The sequence below is a fragment of the Eptesicus fuscus genome, chromosome 18 (genome assembly GCF_027574615.1).
Source record: "Eptesicus fuscus isolate TK198812 chromosome 18, DD_ASM_mEF_20220401, whole genome shotgun sequence".
NCBI classification, from domain to species: Eukaryota; Metazoa; Chordata; class Mammalia; order Chiroptera; family Vespertilionidae; genus Eptesicus; species Eptesicus fuscus.
Window position 1 is genome coordinate 49806236 of NC_072490.1, and position 22707 is coordinate 49828942.

At 41.9% G+C, this 22707-nt stretch overlaps 1 protein-coding gene across 8 annotated transcripts in view; it reads right to left on the reverse strand.

Annotated features, from left to right (window-relative positions):
- The window catches only part of CADPS (calcium dependent secretion activator), a 468003-nt gene that overhangs the window by 237199 nt on the left and 208097 nt on the right, over nucleotides 1-22707 (reverse strand). For all 8 annotated transcript variants that reach the window (XM_054729907.1, XM_054729908.1, XM_054729904.1 and 5 more), the window contains 2 exons: nucleotides 11868-12101; nucleotides 6943-7064 (listed from right to left, as the gene is read on the reverse strand). In XM_054729907.1, coding sequence (XP_054585882.1) covers nucleotides 6943-7064; nucleotides 11868-12101 — 356 coding nt within the window. The remainder of the gene's footprint in view (nucleotides 1-6942; nucleotides 7065-11867; nucleotides 12102-22707) is intronic.

The window sequence follows — 22707 nt, forward strand, 5'->3', positions numbered from 1 at the left end:
TTCCTCTCTGAAATCAATAAAAGTATACAAACATACAAAAAAACCAAGAACATCCTTGTGTCATTGCTACCCAACATAGTTCCCATGAAATCAGAACTTTCAAGGATGTCTCCCATTTGGATGGAGCATCACTGTCTAACTGCCAAACTCCAGCCACTACCCAATCATCCAATTCTGGAACTCCTACCAATTCTAGAAGTTTCACCAACTGAAACTTGCAATTCCTGAAAACTCTGCCCTCAGTTCTGCCACTCTGGGTTTCCTCTGGATCAGCTGGGTGACAAAGGACCATAGGACTGCTGAGGGAGAAGGGGTCTTGGATACCACTTCTCAGCACACGGCGATGCTAGAAAGCGTGGTGACCTATATGACACAGGCGGCAACCTTCTGTCAAAGTCGGTGCAGCACTGGGAGCTCCTTCTGCAAAGCTCGTTCTCCAGCCCCCGTCGCAAAGCTTGTTCCCCAGCTCGCTCTCCAGCTCCTGCACTGTTTGCTGTGTTACCCGCCAGCGTACTTTCACCCTCCAGCTCACGCGCGATCACAAACTGGTTTTCAATGACAGTTGTGGCTTTTGGACCCAGCTTACTGGTCTGGGAGGAGAGTCTCTAAGCATCACAAACTGTGATTATATTTTTGCTTCCTCCCAACTCACATATCTTCAGGGAGCCTAGCAAAATTGAATTTCTGGGTCAGTGCTGGCCTTTACCATCTATGATTTAATTAACCCTGAGAGAAGCTAAGCCTTTTCTCAGAAAGGAAAAACAAAGAGAAATGGTAGACACGCTCCCACTCAGTACCACATAACTATCTCCTGGACTGTGACCCTGAGCGTGGGGTTTTGAGAAAGGCAGACAGACAGGAGCTGCTTGTGAGGAGGCTGCTTTCCATGTGGTGGCTCCTGAAGAACTGATCACTCTGGGCCCAGCGCTTGCATATTTCCAGGCAGCTTTTCTCCAGGGCTCTGTGATGTCAAGGGGCACGTCTGCATTAGTCCCCACCAGTACCTGGCAAACAGTATGCGCTCCATGTGTGTTCTAAGTTTACTCTGATCCTTAAAGATGCTTCCAGTGTCCAGATAAAAATCCAATCATATGTCCTTGGCCTAAAATACTTCAGTGGCTCCTCCCGTGGTCTTGGAGAAGGCCTGCAAGTCCTGGATGTCTGGCCCTCTTGGCTCTGTAGACCCTTCCTGTAGCACGCTTCCCCTTGCTGACTAAACTCCAGCCACATTGCTCTCCGCTCTGGTCCAGGAACACATCAAGCCCCTTCCTACCTCAAAGCCTTTGCACCTACAGTTCCCTGGGCCTAAAATGCTTCTCCTAGCTCTTCCAGTGGCTGGTTCCTTCTCTTCCTTCAGGTACCAACTCAGGCGTTACCGACTGTGGGCAGCTTCCTTGGCTGGTAGAGTACTCTCCAGCTCCATTACATTTTAGTGCAACAGCCTTTTCATTTCTTTCAGAACAAAAATACAGTCTTCTAATATCTTATAGTATATTTATGTGTTTGTTTGCTATCGCCCATGTCCTTTACTAGGATGTACGTGCCATGAGGCCATGGCTTGACCTGTGGAATTCCTGGCTGTAGCCCCGGCATTTGTGAGAAACAAGCAGAGCATTGCCTGCACACTTGATGAGAGATGCAGGTGCCTACCCGTCCTATCATTCCTCACATGCAAAGTTCAAAGGAGCCACTCAGGAAAGACATTGTTTGCATTTCAACCACTGCAAGGCCCAACACACAGACAACGTTTCTAGTTGTATTGAGAAAGGAAGTACCATTAGGAAGATGATACACGAGGCAGGGAACTGGAGGCCTCAGCTTCCTTGTTCTGACTTTAATTGACTTAATGGAACTGCATTTCTACCAACAACCGGGTTAATAAGCCGAGCCCAGTCTGAGTTGTGCCATTAGGACAAATAATATATTTCACAGAACGTACTTGTGTTTTGCTTTTTTTAAAACAAATATGGTCTCATTAGATAAGATGCCATTGAAAAATGCCAGGACTATAGCAAGATTTACCAGTTCAGGTATTTTATTTATTTTTTATCCCTCAGAAAGTGGCAGCAAACAGGTTGATTGTTTTTGAATTTCTGACAATAATGAAATCCATGCATCATGAAGCCATGCTTATCACGGAATAGTGAACTTGTTATATAATCAAATGCCAAATGATGTCCTTGGTTTCAACTTAGAAGAATATAATTTCAGATAAGTCAGCACAATATTGGGCTGCTAACTCCAATTGCCTTTCTTTTCAACCGGATGACCTACTTTTCTCTGGTACTTACTGGTCAGGGCGTGCTTCTTTAGAGGGTAACTTACAGTGAACAAATCCACGGGAGAGAGTCTTGGAGTACACCTTCCCCTCAGGGACTACGCCAGGTTTTCTTACATCAATTTCCCCAACGTAATTTGCATACCATCCTCCCAATCTTTGCCATTTCCACATAGCAACACAAGACACTTTCATGATTTTTAAATCATATGTGGGTACCACCTGTGCTATTATTTACTTAATGTATTTTAATTAAATTAACTCACCTTTTAAATGTTAATATATTTCTTTAGAAAAGAAAACCATGTCACTGCTGCCATAGACAAAGGGGCACCGCCAGCCATGAGTGGAGGCAACACAACTCCCGCCTGCTATTTCCCTTTATCTCACTTGTTCCTTTGCTATTGCCTGTTCTTTACTGAATGGACGCTCCATGAGGCCACGGCTTGACCTGTGGTATTCATGGCCAGTCCCAGCATTAGTCAGAACAAGTGGAGCATTGCCTGCACACTTGTTGAGAGAATGCAGGTGCCTATCCTCCCTATCATTCCTCAGACCTACATTTCATGTTTCCATTTTAACCATACCAAGGACCAGCACAGAAAACTTCTTTGATCAAATGAGATCTGAGCAATGCTATTAAATTCTAACTGCAGGTGTTAAAGATTTACTAGAACCAAATCAAAACATTCTCCTTGACTGGGTCAGAACTTGAGAAGAAATGGGGAAAAAGTAACTTCCTTATCACGTGATTGTTACTCAGTGCCATGTTGCTAACACCGAACACGGTCTCTGTTTTCAGCAGAGGTGAGAGTGCAACCCTTTGAGAGATGCTACCTCGTGGCAAGAAAAGTCCTTTGCTCTATTTCAAAGGAGCTGGACAAATCTATCTGGGTTCTTGAATCCACAAGCATGAGCATTTCCCTTCTCCATTGCCATGCCTTCCTGACGTTACTCACCTAAAACACGATTTCAGCTACGCCAGCCTCCACCCCCAATGGTTTCCCATAAGAGGCAGAAACAATGGAGCAAATGTAGGCAATACATTGTTTAAAACAAATATAAATCTTAAACACTTTTGATCATTTATTCTCCTGGCTTTCTATATTAAAAACCCAGGCTATATAGTCTGCTTGAAAATAGCCCACACGTTGTAAAGGAGATTGATAAAATGAAGGATAAGTTAGGACTACCCACATGCCATTTCCCCCCCAAACAAAAAGTATAATTAATTCATGAACACAGCATTCTTATGTACAGCTGATCCACCATAAGCATGCCAGACAGGCCTCTGGCTCCAAGTGGAGAGTTGATATTGATAAAGGAAGTGAAGGAAAATTTGGAACCTCTATTACTGGGTTTGTACGATATAGACCAGCATTTCCAATGAGTGCTAATAGGTGTTAGTTAAAAAAAGATTGGGAAACTTATTGGTAAATCAATTTATTTACTGTTAGAAATCTTCACAGCCTTTGAAATGACGACATACACCATGAAAAACTCAGGATGACAGGGAGATGTAATGTCTTATATTTCCCAATCTTACTTGACCAAAGGCCACTCTCCCTGCCACTGTTTTCCCTAGCGTATTCTATACATTACAGTCCTAAAAGCCCACTCTTGGTCAAGCTGGGTTATGTAATGTACTCCTGGATTTATGACTGTACTTGATAAAAAAGACAAAAGCCAAATTCCTTGTAGATACATGATAGGATAGGTGTTTGTGTTCCAGTTATTGGGTGAAACACTTGGTAGTAGCATCAGTAGAATTTATGAGTAATAAATAAAACTGGCTTGAATGGAATTTTAGTTTTAAAATGACTAAATAAATATGAGTTTCAGCTGGCTGTAAGAAGGGCCAAGGACAAGGTTCGGAAGAAGAATAGGGCAGAAAAAAGGCTAAACTTGCCAGACGATGAAAGAATTTTTAGAACAGATGAAAGCTAACCCTCCAAAGGATACTTTTTGAGATAATCAAAATCAAATAGCAGAGATGACAGCTGGAGATCACTAATGGGAGAAGCTGTAAGTAGAAGAGGGGATGAAAGGAGTAGAAATATAAGCTTCAAAGAAAAGAAATGATGGAGAGGATTCTCCAAATGAGGGAGGGAGGAAACGCATCTGCACAAACAGGCTCATCTATCCTCCAGATAGAACTGGTGGCGGAGGCAGACTCCCAGAACGGGCTATGACAAAGGAAAGATAAAGAAGACACACATGAAAAGAACTGCAGATTTAGATGGAAGATAAGTAGAGGTTATAAGGAGAATTTATATAGAAAGGATAAAGGAGAAGACAGGAAGAAGCAAGAGCATTGGCAGATTTCAAACTCTGGGTCTATTTCTTTGGGATAGTATGAAATGGCAAACACAGGGCAATCATACTCCTTCCATTGGCATGGCAGACATTATAAGTTGATCACTGCACTGTTGTCCTCTGAATACAGATTTGGCTTTAGAAGCATTTTCATCACAACACTCTAGGTAGCCACTGTGCACTGATTTGACTTGCATTTCTACTATATTAAGAAACCAACCAGCCAGCCAAACAAGCAGCCAACCTACCCTCCCTCAGTGGGGTTTTGGTAATACCCACTCACTGATTGAAGAGGAATAAAAATATACACCAGCTAGAAAAGCAAAATGCTTCAGTGTGAGATGTTTCTTTATACAGACATAGTGGTGTACACGTATGGATATGAGTGAATATATATGTGAAATGTGAGTATTTCAAGTAGGCAGACCCAAGTATTCCATATTAATTTGTAATTTGAAACTTGGTTTTAAATGTTCACAAGCACATGGAATTCAGCTCATCATTTACCTTGGCAACTGACATCTTTAAACCCAGTAAGATGATATGAATTACATTTTTTAGTTAAAATACCACGTATAAAGCAACAGCCTGATAGGATAATCAGAGCCTTTTCCTTCCTTATTTCACTTGTGACACTATATTGGGCTCAACATCTTAAAAGGTTGGCAGAAATATCAAGTATATGGCACTTTTTTTTTTTCCAGAGGAAGGGAGAGGGAGAGAGAGATAGAAACATCAATGATGAGAAAGAATCATTGATTGGCTGCCTCCTGCACACCCCACATTGGGGATCGAGCTTGCAACCCGGGCACGTGCCGAAACCAGGAATTGAACTATGACCTCCTGGTTCATAGGTTGACGCTCAACCACTGAACCATGCCAGCCAGGCTATATGGCACTTTTTAAAAGCACATGCAAATAACGCAGCATGATATAATAGCATTGATAATGACCAGGCCATGGCGACAGTGGGGGAAACGTTGGGATTTCATCAATAATAGTTTTTTAAAAATTGCATTCATTTACAGTTTGAAACTAAGCTTCAAAAAGGGAGGAAGAGTGGCCAGTGACAAGTTGCACCGTTTCAATTTCCTTCTGCAGATGCTCATTAATTTCACGCAGCTTCTGAGCATCTGAGGCCTTTGCCTATTCATGCAAAGAACCACTTGAAGGCATACAATGCCCTCATATTTTCTCTACTCTGGGAAACATTCAGTGCTTTCTTCGAACTATTTTGTTTGAACATCCTGGCAAGTTATTCATGTTCTGCTAAAGAGTGCATAATACTGCGAGGGAGGAGAGGCAGTAAGCTGCTGTTTGGAGCTTCCCCTTCTATGATTTCTTTATGAATTAACAACAATAAGATTCTCATTAGTCTAAACTGGTTTAATTGAGATAGAAAAGAAAGAGAGAGAGGCACCCGTTAGGCAGAGAAGAGAGCAGCGATCTCTCAAGAATCCTTGAGATCTAAGAGTTGTTGACTTAAATGAATTCATCATCATCACTCATGTATCCCCAGGCTTTTTCCTCATGGCCTGACAAGGTCCTTCATCGTGAGTCCCCTTCCTGCCTCAGTGGCAGCTTAGGAATACCTTATTCTCGGACCACCAGCTCCACTGGCCTTTCAACTCCTCCTTGCTACAGGGCCTTTGCACAAGCTGAATCTTCCTGGAACCCACTTTCCATTCCCACAGCCCTTGCTCAACTTTCAAAATATTAGTCCAAATGGCTTGTAACTCCTAAGGAAAACCTACTCTGACTGTTCCCACAAACTGGTTTAGGCGCCGCTGCTATCTCCTCTCAAAGCACTCTTTTCTCCTCAGCATTTATAACTATTTGTAGTTATCAATTTGTGTGATTATTTTTCTGTTGCCCACACTCAAGTGAAGGACTACAGGGCTGTAACAGTGACTATTTGGGAGTTTGACAAATACGCACAGACCATAGAATGATATATTAGGTTTAACATAACAGATTGCTTTGCTAATATATTTATAACTGTGACACATAATGATTTTGAAAAAAAATAATTGTTTTTATAATAAAACAAATATTATTTAGAAAATATAATAAGACCAAGTTATGTCCAACTCTCCTGCACACCACACTGAAGGATGGCAGTTGGGACTCTCTGCCTCCAGAGAAGTAGTTGTTTCTCTGATTTCCTTCTGTTCTCTGCTTTAAAGGAACTTGAGCATGTGTTATGGCTGCCAAATAAAGTGTAATCAAGTCATCTTGTTTAAAAAATCAACAAAGTATATGCTTTCTAGAATTTTCCATGGAAACCGGACCTTGCAGCCCATGATCACAGCCTTGTGGACAATAAATGGTGGAGAAACAACACTTACGTGGGCTTAGAAGCCTCGGCCTGGTCGGTCTGTAGTTTCTCTCCCCCTTCCACCTCCATTGTGCAGTACACAATGCGATTGGGAGCCAAGGATTTGAGGCCTTGCACTTCCATGATCACCACCTGGAAACGATCACACAAAGTGGGAGTTATTGCCAAAGAGCATGGGCAGATGCATCTAGAGGAAATATATTCATGAGAAGAAGTTACAAAAAAGCCAGCACATACCTGATGGCGTCTACTAGGTTTCTACCAGCCACGCTGGGACCAGTCTAGCATGAAGATGTAATTCTGACTGTGTAGCTTATTGCCTCCCAGATGGAAAGACAAGTCTCACTAATTCATATGCTCATGGGGGCCAGACAGGTAATGTGAAATGGCTACTCTTTTCTATGTTAGTCACAGGATCCGTTTCCATTTCCACAGAGAAATCTGCTATCTCCTATTTCTTGAAAAATAATCTAGTTTTTAATTCAGCACTTGGCAGAGACACAGGCCCATGACTTTACATCAGCCTTCATAGTAAGATAGTGATGATGGAAGTGCTAAAGTTAAGGGCAAGTAGCATTCAGCATTACGGTCAGAGACAAGAGGGAGTAGGGGGCAGTGGCAACTGGAGAGCATACTCCATCTAAGTGGAGCAGTTGATAGTCGTCACAGCTCGCGTGGCCTTGTCTTTCCCTGGCCCACTGTTGCCAGATACTCTCATTTTTCCTACCAGGAAATGGAAATCTGAATCAGAATCCAAGTCAGATATCTGATTTTGAAATTTTGATAATAATTCAAAAAGGGGGGAATAAAATACCCAAACTTTGTGCAGGACAACATTGCTGGGTCAAACCAAAAACATGTCTGTGGCTGCATACACTGTTCTAGATGGAAGGAAAAGGCTAGTGTCTTGATTTACAAGTCTTGCCACTTCCCACCTCTACCCTCAAACTCATCAGTCACCTACTGTTATTCTCCTAGTCACTGGTATGCCCTGTTCCCTATCAGAGAGGGGGGAGGGAATGAGGCGAGGGCAGAGTCACTGGTATACGAATCTGAAACAAATGGCATGCATCAGAGATCTAAAATGAGTAATATATATGTTGAAAAAAATCAATTATACTCTCGAAGAGGTAATGGCATTACACAAGGAGGGGATGTGGGCGTGCAAACAAGTACACTTCTGTATGGGCTTGATTCCAGGAAGTACAATAAGGCTGACATTGAACCAGGATTCACAAGTCAGTTTTGCTGCTCATTAGCCCAGTGGCTCTTAAACTTAGTGTGAATACAAATCACCTGGAGGGCTTGTGACACCAGAGACTACTGAGCTGCACCACCAGTTTCTGATAAGTAGGTCTGGGGTGGGGCCTAAGACTTTAAAAAAATATATATATTTTTTTTTTTATTGATTTCAGAGAGGAAGGGAGAGGGAGAGATAGAAATATAAATGATGAGAGAGAATTATTGGTTGTCTGCCTCCTGCATGCCCCAATTGGGGATCCAGCCCACAACCTGGGCATATGCCCTGACCAGGAATCGAACAAATTTAGCAAATTTACTAAGTTGTGCAGCCATCATCAAGAGATTGGACAGAAATCTTACACCCATTGAGCCATGCTGGTTGGGCAAGACTTTATTTTTAACTATTTCCCTGGTGATGCTAACGTGTTGCTGCTGATTCAGGAGTCATACTCTAAGAACCATTGATGTTGGGCAAGTGACTTGTTCTGGAAGTCACTCCACTTTTCTTTTCAAACTCCTGAACCTCAGTTTCCTCATCTGTAAAGTGGACAAATGTGTCCTCTCTCACTGTGGCTTTTGTGTGAGGACCAAATGATGTATGTAATTGAAAAATTTTACATGAGGAAGAATCATAGAAATGAGTAGAAATGGGAGGCACAGAAGAAAGAACACACTTTTTGGAACTTTAAAGGTCTGAGTTCAAATCCCGAATCTGCATCTTTACTAGCTGTGCAATCATTTATAAGCTCCTTAACCTCTCTGAGGCTTTGTTTCCTCATCTGCAAATGCCACCAAAGATTGTTGTGAGGATCACTGAGTGGATAGTGGCAGAGCCTGGTCCACAGTGGCATTCTTTAAGTAGCTACAGTTTTCATCAGAGCTCCCTGCTGCCCACAGCCATGCCACTCGGCCTCCTGGACCTCGGTTCTCTTGCTGCAGTTAACTGCTCTCTGGTGTCCCTTCCAGCAGGTAATTCTATAATTACATGAAGTCTGTCTTGTTCCAACCTGAAAACTCAAACCAGCCTTCCCTAATGAGATGACAGCCGTTCTCCCTCTTCTTGCCTCCTGTCTGTGTCCCCCAAACATGCTCACAAATAGATATACAATGATTTTTGCTGGCCATTTCGGTGTGATGTGCGATTTTGTGTTCTAATTTAAAAGCATTGGGGAGCCCTGGGGCGCTTTATTCTGTGCTTGTACTTACAGGTTAAAAAGCCTGTTTGAATCATGTACACATGTGAGGATGGCTGGGGACTCGCCTACATTGGCATTTCAGCTAATCAGCTGTATAATATTGTCTACTGGTAAAGAATCAAAAAATTATAGATTTAAAAGCTTCATGCAAATCAATAAAGCACATTTTCTCCTCTCTGTAGAACGACAAGAAGCAGCTGGGAATAAATTGCCACCTCTAATTGGCAATAATCAAATTCAAAGACACCTAAGAAAAAGCATTCAGTGCCTCGGGTAGTGGTGTTAAAAAAGAAAGAAAGGAAGTTTCTGTGAAATTACACTGATGACTTTTCACACAACAAATGGTCTATATTTAACCGAATACTGCTTCTTTTGACAGCAAAATGCATGTCGGAAATACTGTAATGTGGCTATCTCAACCCAAACTGAGTACAAGCAAATTACCCGCAGTTAATTCACAGCAAGCCTTAATGATGTTCTAGAAAATTAATTCAGTTTTTACACAATCTAATTACATCTACAGAAATTTGATCTATTCTCTTGGTCTCCACAAATCTAGGGCCATCATAAAATCCTGGGAGGTAGAGCTGTAATAAGATATGAATGGGTCTCAAACTTGGGAGGGCATAGAAGTACGTGGGTATGAAATGCTGAAAGGTATTCTTTAAGAAGAGGAAGAAGAAGAAAAAGGTAAAGGTAAAAATTATGAACAACAAAGTGACAACAAATACATATCTATCAACAAGTGAATCTAAAAACCAAGTCAATAAAAAAATCTGATGAACAGAATAAACTGGTGAATATAATAGAATCAGGGGCATAGAAAGGGAGTGGACTGACAATTCTCGGGGGGAAGGGGACGTGAGGGGTGCGGGAAGAGATTGGACAAAAATCTTATACCTATGGATGAGGATAGTGGCAGGGGGGGGGGCAGGGGTAAGGGCATAGGGGGTGGGAATCAGGTGGAGAGGAGCTATGGGGGGAAAAAGGAGGAACATCTGTAATAATCTGAACAATAAATATTTATTTTTTTAAAAAAAGAAGTATATGGGTAGCTCATTAACATGCATATTCCTGGCTTACATTCGCCTAGAGATTCTTTTTTTCTGATATCTTTATTGAGGCATAGTTTTAGCAAATTTACTAAGTTGTGCAGCCATCATCATAAATTAGTTTTAGGTCCCTCATGTCCGTGTCCAACTCCTGCCTCAGGAAACACTAATTTCTTTTCTGTTTCTGGAGACCTGCCTTTTCTGGACATTTCATATCAATGAACTCAAACAACATGTGGTCACTTGTATCTGGCTTATTTCACAAAGCATGAATGTTTTTGAGGTTCAATAAATCAAAGCATGCCCAGCCGGTGTGGCTCAATGATTGAGCATGGACCCATGAACCAGGAGGTCATGGTTTGATTCCTGGTCAGGGCACATGCCTGGGTTGTGGGCTCCATGCCCAGTAGGGGACATGCAGGAGGCAGCCAGTCAATGATTCTCCATCATCATTCATGTTTCTAACTCTCCTTCTTCCTTCCTCTCTCTGAAATCAATAAAAAAAATCATATATTTTTAAATATCAAAGCATATATCAGTTTATTCCCTTGAATTGTGAACAATATTCCCTTGCCTGGACGTACAAAACTTTTTCCATTCCCCAGTTGATACACATTTAGACTGTTTCTGTTTGGCTATTATGAAGGATGCTCTGTAAATGGTTGTGAGCATGTTTCTGTGGGACGTGTTTTCAGTTCTCTGGGGTAGATATCTAGGAGTGGAGTTGCTGGACATACTGTGGTTTTATGTTTAACTTTTCGAGAAAATACCAAACTATTTCCAAAGTGACTGCACCACTTTAAATTCCCACCCCCTAGAGATTTGGGTCAATAGGATCTGCAGTCTGAACGAGCTTCCGCGGAATTCTGATGAAGCTGGATCAGAACGACTCCTTAGAGTGTATGTCTGAGCAGCAAACGTCTGAGTAGAAGTTATGGAGAAGTGTAATGACATCCTGAGCATTCTACCAGAATTCTGGCCCCAATGGGTTTTTCCTTTGGGTTGTGAGGTAAACTAAAAAGGCTCCCCCACAATCACAGGCTCTCTGCACGGAGCCAACAGGAGAGATGGTGGGAAAGACAGTTTACAACTCACCACCAAATGCTGCTCCATTGCTTCTCTCATAACTTCAACCCAGGCTGCCCAGACTTTGAACTTTCTAAATGGCATAGCTCTTTACAAAATCCTTGATCACTGGCTTAAGACAGTGAAAGTAATGTGAGATGAAATTTAGTAAGTGGTTCTTAAGGCTGCATTTCCTTGAGAAAAGCATGGGCTGCCGGAGGCAGGGAATCGCTTGCTGATTAGCTGGCCCCTGCTCAGCGAGCTGTGCTTTTAGGAACTGCTCCTGGGGTGCAAGAAAGACACAAGCTGATTGTGAGGCCTCCGATCACCGCGTGCTGCTTGCTGGGCCAGGAGACTTCCAAGGGGCTCGAGCTTTTTACCTCCAAGGAGAAAGCCAGCACGACATCCGACTTGGAGAGCTGGTTCTCACTCTCCTCGCCCAGGTCGATGATGGAAGCGTTGTGGCTGCGCTTGAGTTTCTGAAGCTTGAACTCGCCGCCCTTGGACACCGGCATGCTCTCCAGGTTGGCCATGAGCAGGTTGACGGACGACTTCAGCTCCTCGATGTACATGTTTTCCATTTCTTTGGATACAAACTTGGGGAATTTGCGTTCCTGGCAGAGAAAAGGCAAAATATGAACAGTGGCATAAATAGAGAGAGATTTACATAGGTTTACATCTTAAAGCCCAGAGTTAGGGTAATAGCCACCACCCAGGAGCTTTGCACGGGCTAGAAAAATGTTCAGCCTAGTTGAGTAGACAGCTGCCTGCCTTATACTTATAATCCCTAATAGTTACAAACGGATGTAAATATAGAGGAAGTAAGGGTCAAATGTTTTATTATAGTTCTATTCTCTCCCCCCACCCCCCCCCCCAGTTTTCTCTGATTTGTGGAAAGAAAAATGGGGTGATATTTTTCAAGTCTGGTTTCAGTTGAAACAGTGTTTCTTTTTAGAGAAATGCAATCAGTTGTTTTTAATTATGTTGACAGAAAGACACCTTATTTCTGGATATCTATAGAAATGTTCTCACATGAATAATTCAAAAGGAGCTCATTTAAGATGTTTCGAACATAGCCTGTGGCTATTTCTGAAAGAATAGTTACTTTTTTCAAAAAAATTTGAAAAAATTAATGAAGCAATGAAAAGCATGAGTAATATTATTTAGAAAAGAATATAAAGCAATTCAGTATCAAAACTGACCTTTTTTTCACTTCCTTGCTTATGGATTCAGTTGTAATAGTAATATGCCTTAGTTGTGCTATTTGTGTGTTCATGCCTCTAAGTTGTCCAGGTGCCTTGAATATACTTTGGATTTGTCACCTTCTCAAATAATCATTTCCTACTGGAAACATCAAATAGCCCTCCTTAGCCATGCTGTATAACTGATCAGGTGAGGGGCAAGACAAATCAGTTTGATATATATTTATATTTTGCCAGTGACAGAAAAATCCAATTTGAACTGCTTGAACAATAAAAGCAATCTATTGGCTTGAAATGTCCTGGGGTAGACCCAGCTGTAATCAGCACTCAGGTGACATCACCACAACTGAATGAGTTTTTACTCCAAATCCCGGTTTGGGTTCCTCTAGGCTGGCTTCATGCTCAATCTTGCTCCTCTTAATGTCACAAAAAGGCTGCTAAAGATCCAAACCTCACAATATCCCATCACAAAAGGAAGAGTGAATATCTCCTCTTGTAATGCCCATGGAAGATGAGAGTCTTTAATCTGAGAATCCTCTCCCAAAAAGTTTGACTTATGTATATACTTGGGACCAATCTCTAAGGCCAGAAGCATGCTGTGCTGAATTGATTAGGCATGAGTTACGTCCTCCATCCCTGAGGCTGGGGGTAGAACTCTACCTAGATCACAGGAATATGAATTGGTTTGCCAATTCTGGGTGGCAAAAAATAATATGTTTATTACATGGGCACCTGATTCAAAGTCAACCAACCAATACTATTAACCTTTTGCACTCGGATGTTGAGTGTGACTCGACATGGTTAGCATCGGTAGCAGCTCTTTTTATACTCTTTGAATGTATCAATAATTTGAAATATAAAAAAATCCAAATAAATAAGTTTGTATGAAAAGAAACTCAAGTTTTTTATTCTACTGCCGCGCTTTGTAAAATATGGGGTATTTAAAAAATTAAATCCCGAGTAGAATAAAGGAATCGAGAAAAAAAGCAAGCGAGTGCAAAGGGTTAAAAGGCCAATGATCAACCAGATTTATTCTCGCAAGCAATTGAACTGGGAGATATTGTGATTGCAGTGAGTGGTGGAGCTGAAACTGTAGATCATGTAGATTCATGAGTGGCTGCCATATTGGACTTGGTGGAAGCAGAATAAGACCCCTGGCAAAGAAGAGAAAGATGTAGAGAGAGAGGAAGAGAAGGAGAGGAGTGGGAGGGAAGAGAAGAGTGGGGAATAAGCTGTCTAGAGTCACAGGAAAGGAGTTTTGACTTCCACTGGTGTTGTAATTCCCACAAAGTCTAGTTATTCCTTTTCCATTCTAGTTCCTTGAGAGTCTCTTATTTTGCTTTCAATAAATCCCCCTACCCCCTAGTTAGCTAGAAGGGTATGTCTCCTTTGACACCATAAAACTTCACTCAGATTCACACAGGGGCTTCTCTATAGAGACTCAGAGATGCATTTTTGCTATGCCAGTCTTCTTCCTACAGAGACCGTCATAACTGTTTCCCTTTCTTCTGCCTCCATAGGTAACTCTCAGCCATCTTGTCACCTTCCATATTTCAGCCTCAAAACTTAACTTCCTTGGGTTGGGTCCTTTATTGTATTTTTATTGTAATTCTTAGCTTACCTTCTTGGTAACACTTATTATAATTAATTAATATTATAATATTTATTTGTTCAATGTTTATATGTCCTTCAGGCAGGACCATACCTCTCTTGATACCTCTGTTGAATGATGTTTGGCACACAGTAGATATTCAATACATATGAGTTGGCTAAATGAATGATGGCTTGTCAAAATGTCCATGGTAAATACCAATGCAGCTAAAACTCATCTGTGAAGAGCAGGTGAAGAGATGATGAACTAAATTCTGGAAGAACACTGAGATTCTGCTCTTCCCTGTAAATGAGTATGGGGATCTGAAACCAACCCAGCAGCCTTAGAGTACCGATTCCTTCTGGAACCTCTTGGTACAATTGTTTCCCGCTTTACAGTTGGGCTCAGCCCACTGCGTGGTGCTTTCTGAACATTCTGTGAGTGAATGTGAGGGGAGAAGCAGGATCGATGCTCTGAAATGAGATGATGGGCAGATGAGCTCAACAGGAGCTAGTCATGACTCAATGCAAGAGTCTTATTTCTCTGAAATTTCTGCATGGTGGGCTTGATTTTCATCATTCTTGGATTCATCAGGGCACCTCAAAAACTTAGGTATCCTTTGTGGAAGGATATGGAAATGTGCGGACTTGGCTGCTGGGCCATCATCACTTGGAAAACATTTAATGCCATCAACACTTACATCAATACTAGGCACAAGATGATTGTGATGTAAGGAGACAGACTGTTCTGGAGCTTGCAGCGAGTGGGGGGAAATATCTATGAGTAAGCATCAAAGCTGATGTGGTAATGGAAGTCTCTGAGGTATGAATGCTTCCTGAGAGAATTAGGGTGGCTTTCCAGAAGAGGTGACCCTTGGGCTAAGAATCTGATCGACAAAGAAGAGTTTTCCACCAAGCTGAGTTGGTTGAGACAGGGCCACTGCTATTTTCTCCTTTCCATGGAGAACATAGTGGGCAACCATGAACCTAAGAAGGTATATATAACTGTATATTTTCCCATTTACTTTTGAAGATTGCCTCTTGTGAGAGTAAAGGGAAAAATGAGGTAGGTTAATTCATAGTCTCTAAGGCTATGTTAAAGGAGGCCAAGCAGCAAAGGTTACATCCTAACAGCCTGAGGGCTATTACACTGACCTATCTCTTTTCTCTTCATATTGGAGTCAAACCTCATAACTACCTGGGATTCTTGGACAGCTGGGTAAGTGGTATCTCTGATTTTTACTGGCAGCTACTGGCCTTAGAGTCGCCATGGAGATAGCGAAAAAGCCATCATGTCTATGAAGTGTGTGCTTTCCTGCTAATCAACCTTGAGAGACCTTACCATCAAGTACAGAATCCTTTTATCACAAGCATCTTCTGAGACTACTCACAGCTGTTTAACTCTACAGTCTTGCAGTTTTGGAAGAAGACCCAGTGGTCACTGATACTATCATTGTGGCCTGGAGTTAGCGTCCACCAAACTTTTATGCAGCAGAATATTGGAAAAATCTAAAGAATGATACTCCCCTCAGAAGTTGGACAATCCCCAATGACATCGTAAAACAGGCACATAAAACTGAAGTGTGCAAGGGTCAACAAGGCCATTTTTCTGCCCCAAGTACTTAAGCCTTGAGAAGAAATAGCATCGTGTCGACCTAAGCTGAGGTTCTTGAGGGGAGTGTTCAGCAGCAGACCCATCACAAACACATGTCAAACCTGAAGTTGTGCCAAAATAAGGAAAGCAGAGACATCCATCTTGATTGTACTTTCCCAAGCGAGAGTAAATTAGCCTCGACCAAAGGATTGCTTTTTCATACTGCGTTATGAAAGACAGGGCATACAGCGAACAAAGTCTTCCAGAGAAAATGTTAGCTGGACACTTATTTTGGTTTTGGGCTGATAACATTCCTCAGTGGGGAGGGCCTCCCAAGGACAGTTCCCACAGGCTAGTGTGTGCTCGGCAACATGGAGAGATTTGGGGAACATCTTGAAAAATGGCAATTGAAAGTGCTAACAGCTGTCAGCCATTTGCTTTGCTTTTCTGCCTTTGCATTTTTACCCACAGAGGATGAAGTGGGGACGTGTAAAAGCTAACAAGCGTACTCCACTCATAGGGGATCGTCAGACCCCAAGGATTCAAATGACATGTACTGACGGACAATCAGAAGAAAGGAAGTGGCAGAAGAACACTTCCTAGACGAGACACGGGAGCTCACCAACAGTGGCGCAGTCATTCAATTCCATCTCTAAAGTGCTTCCTATCATGTGTCGGGTAATATGGTTGCTGCTGGGGACAAAGGAGTCAGCAGAGAGGCAATGGGATGGGGGACCATGGCAGAAAGCAACCAATCAGACACTATATGACACATGAGGTGACAGAGGCATGTGCAGGGTACAAAAGCCACCAGGGAACCATATCCTGTCCACATCAGCAAGAATGACTTCACCTCCTTTAAGTCCTGGGTCTGCTACGTACTAGCTGTGTGACTTTAGATAGCTTTCTTAGTCTGTCTGAAATTTAGTTTCCACGTCAAAAATGGGGATATAACAAATCTCATACAGTTATTGTTAAGTGTAAGAAATAATAACTTTAATTCCTTTGGCCACTGACTGTGTGCATGTGTGTGAGTCTCTCTCTCTATATATATACACATATATATACATATGTGTATATATATATACACACACACACACACACATATATATACATATATATGTATATATATGTATATATACACACACATATATGTATACATATACACATTTAGTATACTCATATACATATTCACATATACATATGCACATATATTAACATATACATATGTATGTGTGCATATACATGTGCACATACATATACATACATGTATACATATATACATACATATATGCAAATACACATATACATATATGCATATCCATATACATCAGGCACCATGCTACCACCAACAACGCCAACAACAATACCACTAATAATGATGGTGACGATAGTAAAGGTCATGATACTAGTTGGCATTTACTGAGTGGTAACTGTACTGGGCACTAGTCTAAGCAGTTGTATTTCCTTATTTAATTTGTCAAACAACCCACTGAGGCTAGTGTTATTATGTATTCCTACTTTCTGGAGGAAAACGAGGCTTAGAAGTTAAATCAGTCATTAGCAGAATTGCATTTGAAACCCAGAGAGCATGTTCTTAGCTATCATACAGTAGGGCAGAGCTGAGGTAAGCATGATGGGGCTCGCAGCATGCATCGCCTCACGTCCCAGGATTCAGCACAGAGCTGTGACAGTTTGTTCTCCACAGCAGTGGCCGCTTCACAATTACCAGTGAATGAGGGTGGTGGGCAGGGATGTGGCCACTCCACTATTACCAGTGAATGTGGATGATAGGCAGGGGTGAAGTACGGGGAGGGGGGGTGGTTAAGCAAGAAAATGAAGGTCTTGGCAGTAAAGGTATCACAGTTGCCTGGGTTGGCTTCTTTACTCAAACCTTTCTTTGAGTGGCTTGGTCTTACTTCCTCAGCTTTTATGAATTGGATGGACTTCCCGTGACTGGAATAAACTTCAGAAGACCTCTTGGCATTTAGACTTTTCCTTGAACTCCAATTTCCCTGGGTTCTTAGCTCCCTGACAAAGGCCAGATGCTTCCTATACAATTCTTTCAGGAAAAACAATGAGCTCAGCTCCTCTGTGCTCACGGATACTGTACCACTTCATGCGCAGGGTGGATGCTGGGTACAGCAAAATTAATGTATTAGCTGGGGGCAGTATCATTCTCTGGTAGGAGAGGAATCCATTGTCTGATTTTTGGCAATGTATGAAGCAGAACTTTTCCATCAGGGAAATGTTTGGATATTATTTCTTTCCTGGGGGCATAGTCTCATCAATGTTTGCAACAGGACCATGTAATGAGATGGGAATTTTGCTCTGCGGAGAATAGGGGTCTAAATAGCAACTTCACATTTAAATTATAGCTTGAAAAAACAATGCTATTTTGCATCCAGACCTCTGCTACTAATACTACAAAAGCTGTAGTGTTTGTCTTATCTAATTAGCCCATGAATTTTGGAATTTTACCCTAAACTGTGGCCAAAAGAACTGACAAATATCATAGCAGCACCAATGCACAATCTGCCTGTTCAAGCTCCAGTGTCATTTACTGATCACACAGTTTAAATAACTTAGACTTAATCCCTGGGTAAAATTTGGAGACCCTTTATTATCAACCTGAGAGGATTTGGGAAAATGTTTGAACAGCGATTAAAAAGTCTTTTCTACCAAATTAAAAAAAAATACATTTAGAGCTCATGGAACTTTGCAGACAGCATATGTCTGGTGTTCACAGTGGGGGTGAGGGCAGCGGTTCCTGTCTGATAATTCGTGGGGCGCTGGTGTGATTGAATTGGTAGAACTGTGTCAGGACTGTGGGTAGAGGAAAGCCACCTTGCACTTGCCTCCCTTCTCTCCTAAGAAGAAAAGGCAAACATGTGTCTTTCATACGTGTGTGACGATGAGAATGCTGGGGGCAGAACAATCTTGGGTCCTACAACCTCCTTTCCAGATTCCAAAGAAATCAAAGTAGAAAGGATTCAGAATTCCAAGGAGCCAGTTCTGCCTGATGCTGTTGCTTCATTTGGCCTCTGGATAAACTGAAGAGAATACACAGCTAAGTTTAGTGGAAGAGAGAAAGCAGCTTCCTGGAGGAGCAACCCCTAGGGAGAGAGGACCTGGGGCAGGCCTGTCCTGGCATAACTTCCTGTTTATCACCTGACCACTCAGAGAAGGAGCATGAAACTTGGCATTAAAGCACTCAGCTTCCCACCTACCAGCTGAGTTAGCTTGGGCACATCACAAACTCTTCAATGCGCCGAAAGCGGGGGAATTACTGTAACACCCAGGATTGTTTGCCACAGGTCAAAAGCAACTCTCAAGTTTAGGTGAAATCACACAGCCTGACACTTTTAATAAAGGACTGATTAGCAGAGAGAGAGAGGTCAGGATGAGGTAAGGTGAAGGCCTGGGTGAAAGGCATGTTGGAGCTGTGGACTGGGGTGATGAGGAAAATGAGGGCCTGCATCTGGGAAGGCTTATTATAATGGTAATGTATGCATAGTGGTTAAGACTGCAGATTCTGGTCATTGAGTGACGTTGGCCAAGTCCTCTGATATCTCTGCTCAACCTCCTCTATGACATGGGGATAATGATACCATCCTTTTCATAAGGTTATTGGAGGGTCAGATAGGCTATCAAATACAAAATGCTTATGAGAGAGTCTGGTACATAGTAAATACCATATAAGTCATAGCTATTTATTTGGGGCATATCTTGAGGTGTCTCCCAATTCATAATGACCACTTCACCCACAGCCTGACCTCTCAGGTACCACTCTCATTCTCAGTGGTGAATTTCCAACATCCATGTGTTTGCTGAGGCCCTCATTCTCTTTCCACAGTGGATTATTAATGTATCCAGGGGTTGGCCCTTGAACAAAGTCAGCCAATCAGAGGCCTGCCTCTTGAAATGATGACAATGAAGGTGGTAGTAAGAAAAGGGGAAAGTGAGGGAGGGAGAAGATTTGAGAGAGAGGTTGATTGGCTAAATGATTTCCTATTTGGCCACACTGGAAACACGGAGAGCTGTGTAGCAGCCATGTTCCCATCTGAGAAGCAAAGAAGGCTGGTTTGCAGAGAAAGAAGGAAAAATGAACGGAACACACTGAGTTAAGAGATGAGGGAAGTCCTGACCACTTGGTGGGCCCTGGTTCCAGTTCCTTTCTGGGTTTTGGCTGCATCTTGCCCATGGGCTCTGTGAGACACTCCTAAATCCCTAGAGTTAATTCACTGTTACATAAGCTTCCTCTAGTTCGCGCCTCTAACTTTCAATCAAAATGCTCTACCCAGTTTTAATTGAGAGAAAAGAGTGAATTCTCTGGATGATATCCTCATCCAGGAATTTCTGGTTATGATATGTACAGAAGCTGATGTTCAGCCATATGGGCTGGGCTGCACACCCGCACTAAAATTCACTGGGATGCCGGAGATGGGAAAATCGGGGCGTGCTGAAAGAAGAGAGCAGGGTACCCGTTTCGGTATCTCTTCATGAATAAGCCAATATCTGAGATCTTGATATTTTACTTAATGTCTAGTGGATGAGCTGGTTTAAGGCAAAAAGAGAATGTATTTTTCTTGGAACCCAACTACACTGAGGGAAAAGCAGTTCCGCAGCCAAGTCTCAAGAATAAGTAGATCCAGAGACTTGACCATCCTGAGAATTTCAGTATAGTCCCCGTCTTGGGTTCTTTCTCTGTGTTGGCCTCACTCTTCCCTCTTCTTGTCCCTACATAAAAGAATTAAAAATAGCTTCAGACATCTTTCTACCCCTGAAAGGCACAGCCGTGTTGGCATGTAGTCCATAGACCAGGGAAAGGACTCATTGGTTTAGTTGCATTGGGCAGGCATCCAGTTCTGGACCAGTTACCATGGCCAGGGCAGGCTGAGAAATGCGACTGGTTCCGCTTAGGTGAAGAGATCACTTCCAGGACCAACTAACTGTGCCAAGGGGCCACTGGCATGAATGAGCCCCGACGTGGGCAGTCTGTTTCGAGTAGAACAGGAGATAGCAGTGGGCAGATTTGCATACAAATCCTCTGTACCCTAAACGTTTGGGGGGCCTTCCATCTGCTTTGAAATTATTCTCCATGCTCTAAAAATAATGACCAAAATTTGCTTTAATTGCCTACTTCATTATCTAAGGAAGTTTAATTCTAAGTTGTTAATAATAATCTACTTGGTATCAGAATATCTGATAGTGTGGGCTGGAGATAGTTCTTCGGTCTACTGTTCAGAGATGAACAACTTGGATCACTATATGACTGTTGTTCATCCATGGTCTTTTAACTACTAAAATTAGCCTACACTAGGTTCTGAAATTATCATGTTAAGCCTCAAAGTAAACAAAACAACTAAAATAAAGGTGCCATGATCTTGTTTTTGAAGGGTGTATGTGTGTGTGTGTGATTTTCTTTAAATGGGATGAATACTTAGTTTGGGGTGTAATTGTTACCTAAAGGCAGGGAATGGAGCAAATGACCTCCACTGTCAACATAATTTATTGTGGAGATACTGAGTTTGCCGAAGTAAATTCTAAAGCCTTATTGATATTTACTCCCATGTTAAGCAGGATTTTCAAACATAAGAGCCTTTTATACTACCTTTAGCCAACTCCATAACTGCATACTATTTTAACCACCAGACTGACTGTACTATAAACTTTGAAGGTGTCCAAAAACAAGATACAAAACATTTCAATAAAACTGCTTGAGCACAAATGGGATTTGCATGCTTCTTGGAATCTCTCTTCAGTTTTGCTTCCAGTAGAATTTCTTTCCTTGTGTCCACATCCTGAGATATTTCTTTCCATAAAGAGAAAGGTTGAATGCCAAGCTCCACTCTCTGCCCATCCTCCCTCCCCTCTCCCACAGCTCCTACCCTCACATGCACACATGCTTGTCACTACCATAGAACCAGTAAGATAGTTTATTTAATATTTTGGTATTTTGTTTTTTCATAGATGTTTTCTGTATTAATTATGAGTGTAAAATAATTGCATTAAAATATTATATATTTTTATGAATGCATTTGTCCCCCACTTTTAAATTTTGCTCCTGAGCTGAGTACCTCACCCTTTTCCCAGTTCAGACTTGAGTTAAGGGTGCAGTGTAGCCTCTTAACAGTTCCTCAGTCTGGATTTCCCATCTCTAAACAAGAGTGATAACTGAAATGTCCTCATTAGGTAGCTTTGAGAATTGAATGAGATAGTACATGTAAAGCACTTAGTATGCTTGACACAGAGTCAGCAATCAATACACACTGCTAGCATTTCTACTGTTAATAATAACACAAATGGCAGGGATAGCAATAATATTTAGGCAAACAGTCATCAATAGTAAGATATAATCCCAATCCTGGAAAATCCAATCTACTGGGATGCTCAGACAGGTAAACGCATCACCACCATTCAATATACTGTTATAATAAAGGTTCATATGTGGCATGAATAAAGCTCAAAAGTAGGAAGAACTAACTGCTAAGCTCTTAGAGAAGGGTTTTAAGTTGAGTACTGGAGGCTGAGTCGGAGGAGAAAGAAAGTCATTCCAGGTTGAAACACCAGTGGGTACCAAGGCAATAAGGCTGGAAAAGGCCTGGAATATTCACAGGGAGACATTCTCCGTAGTTGGAATGGGGATTTCTGGTGGGAAAGATGTGGGAGGTGATGCTAATAAGGAAGGATATAATCCATGGTTAAGACCCTTGGATATCATTCTAAAGAGGTAATGTTTTGTTTGGGGGACAATAGGGAGTGCTATGGAATGATTTTTGAGGCTCTGTTTTGAGATGTTCATATATAAGTTTTATAATGGCAACTGCATGA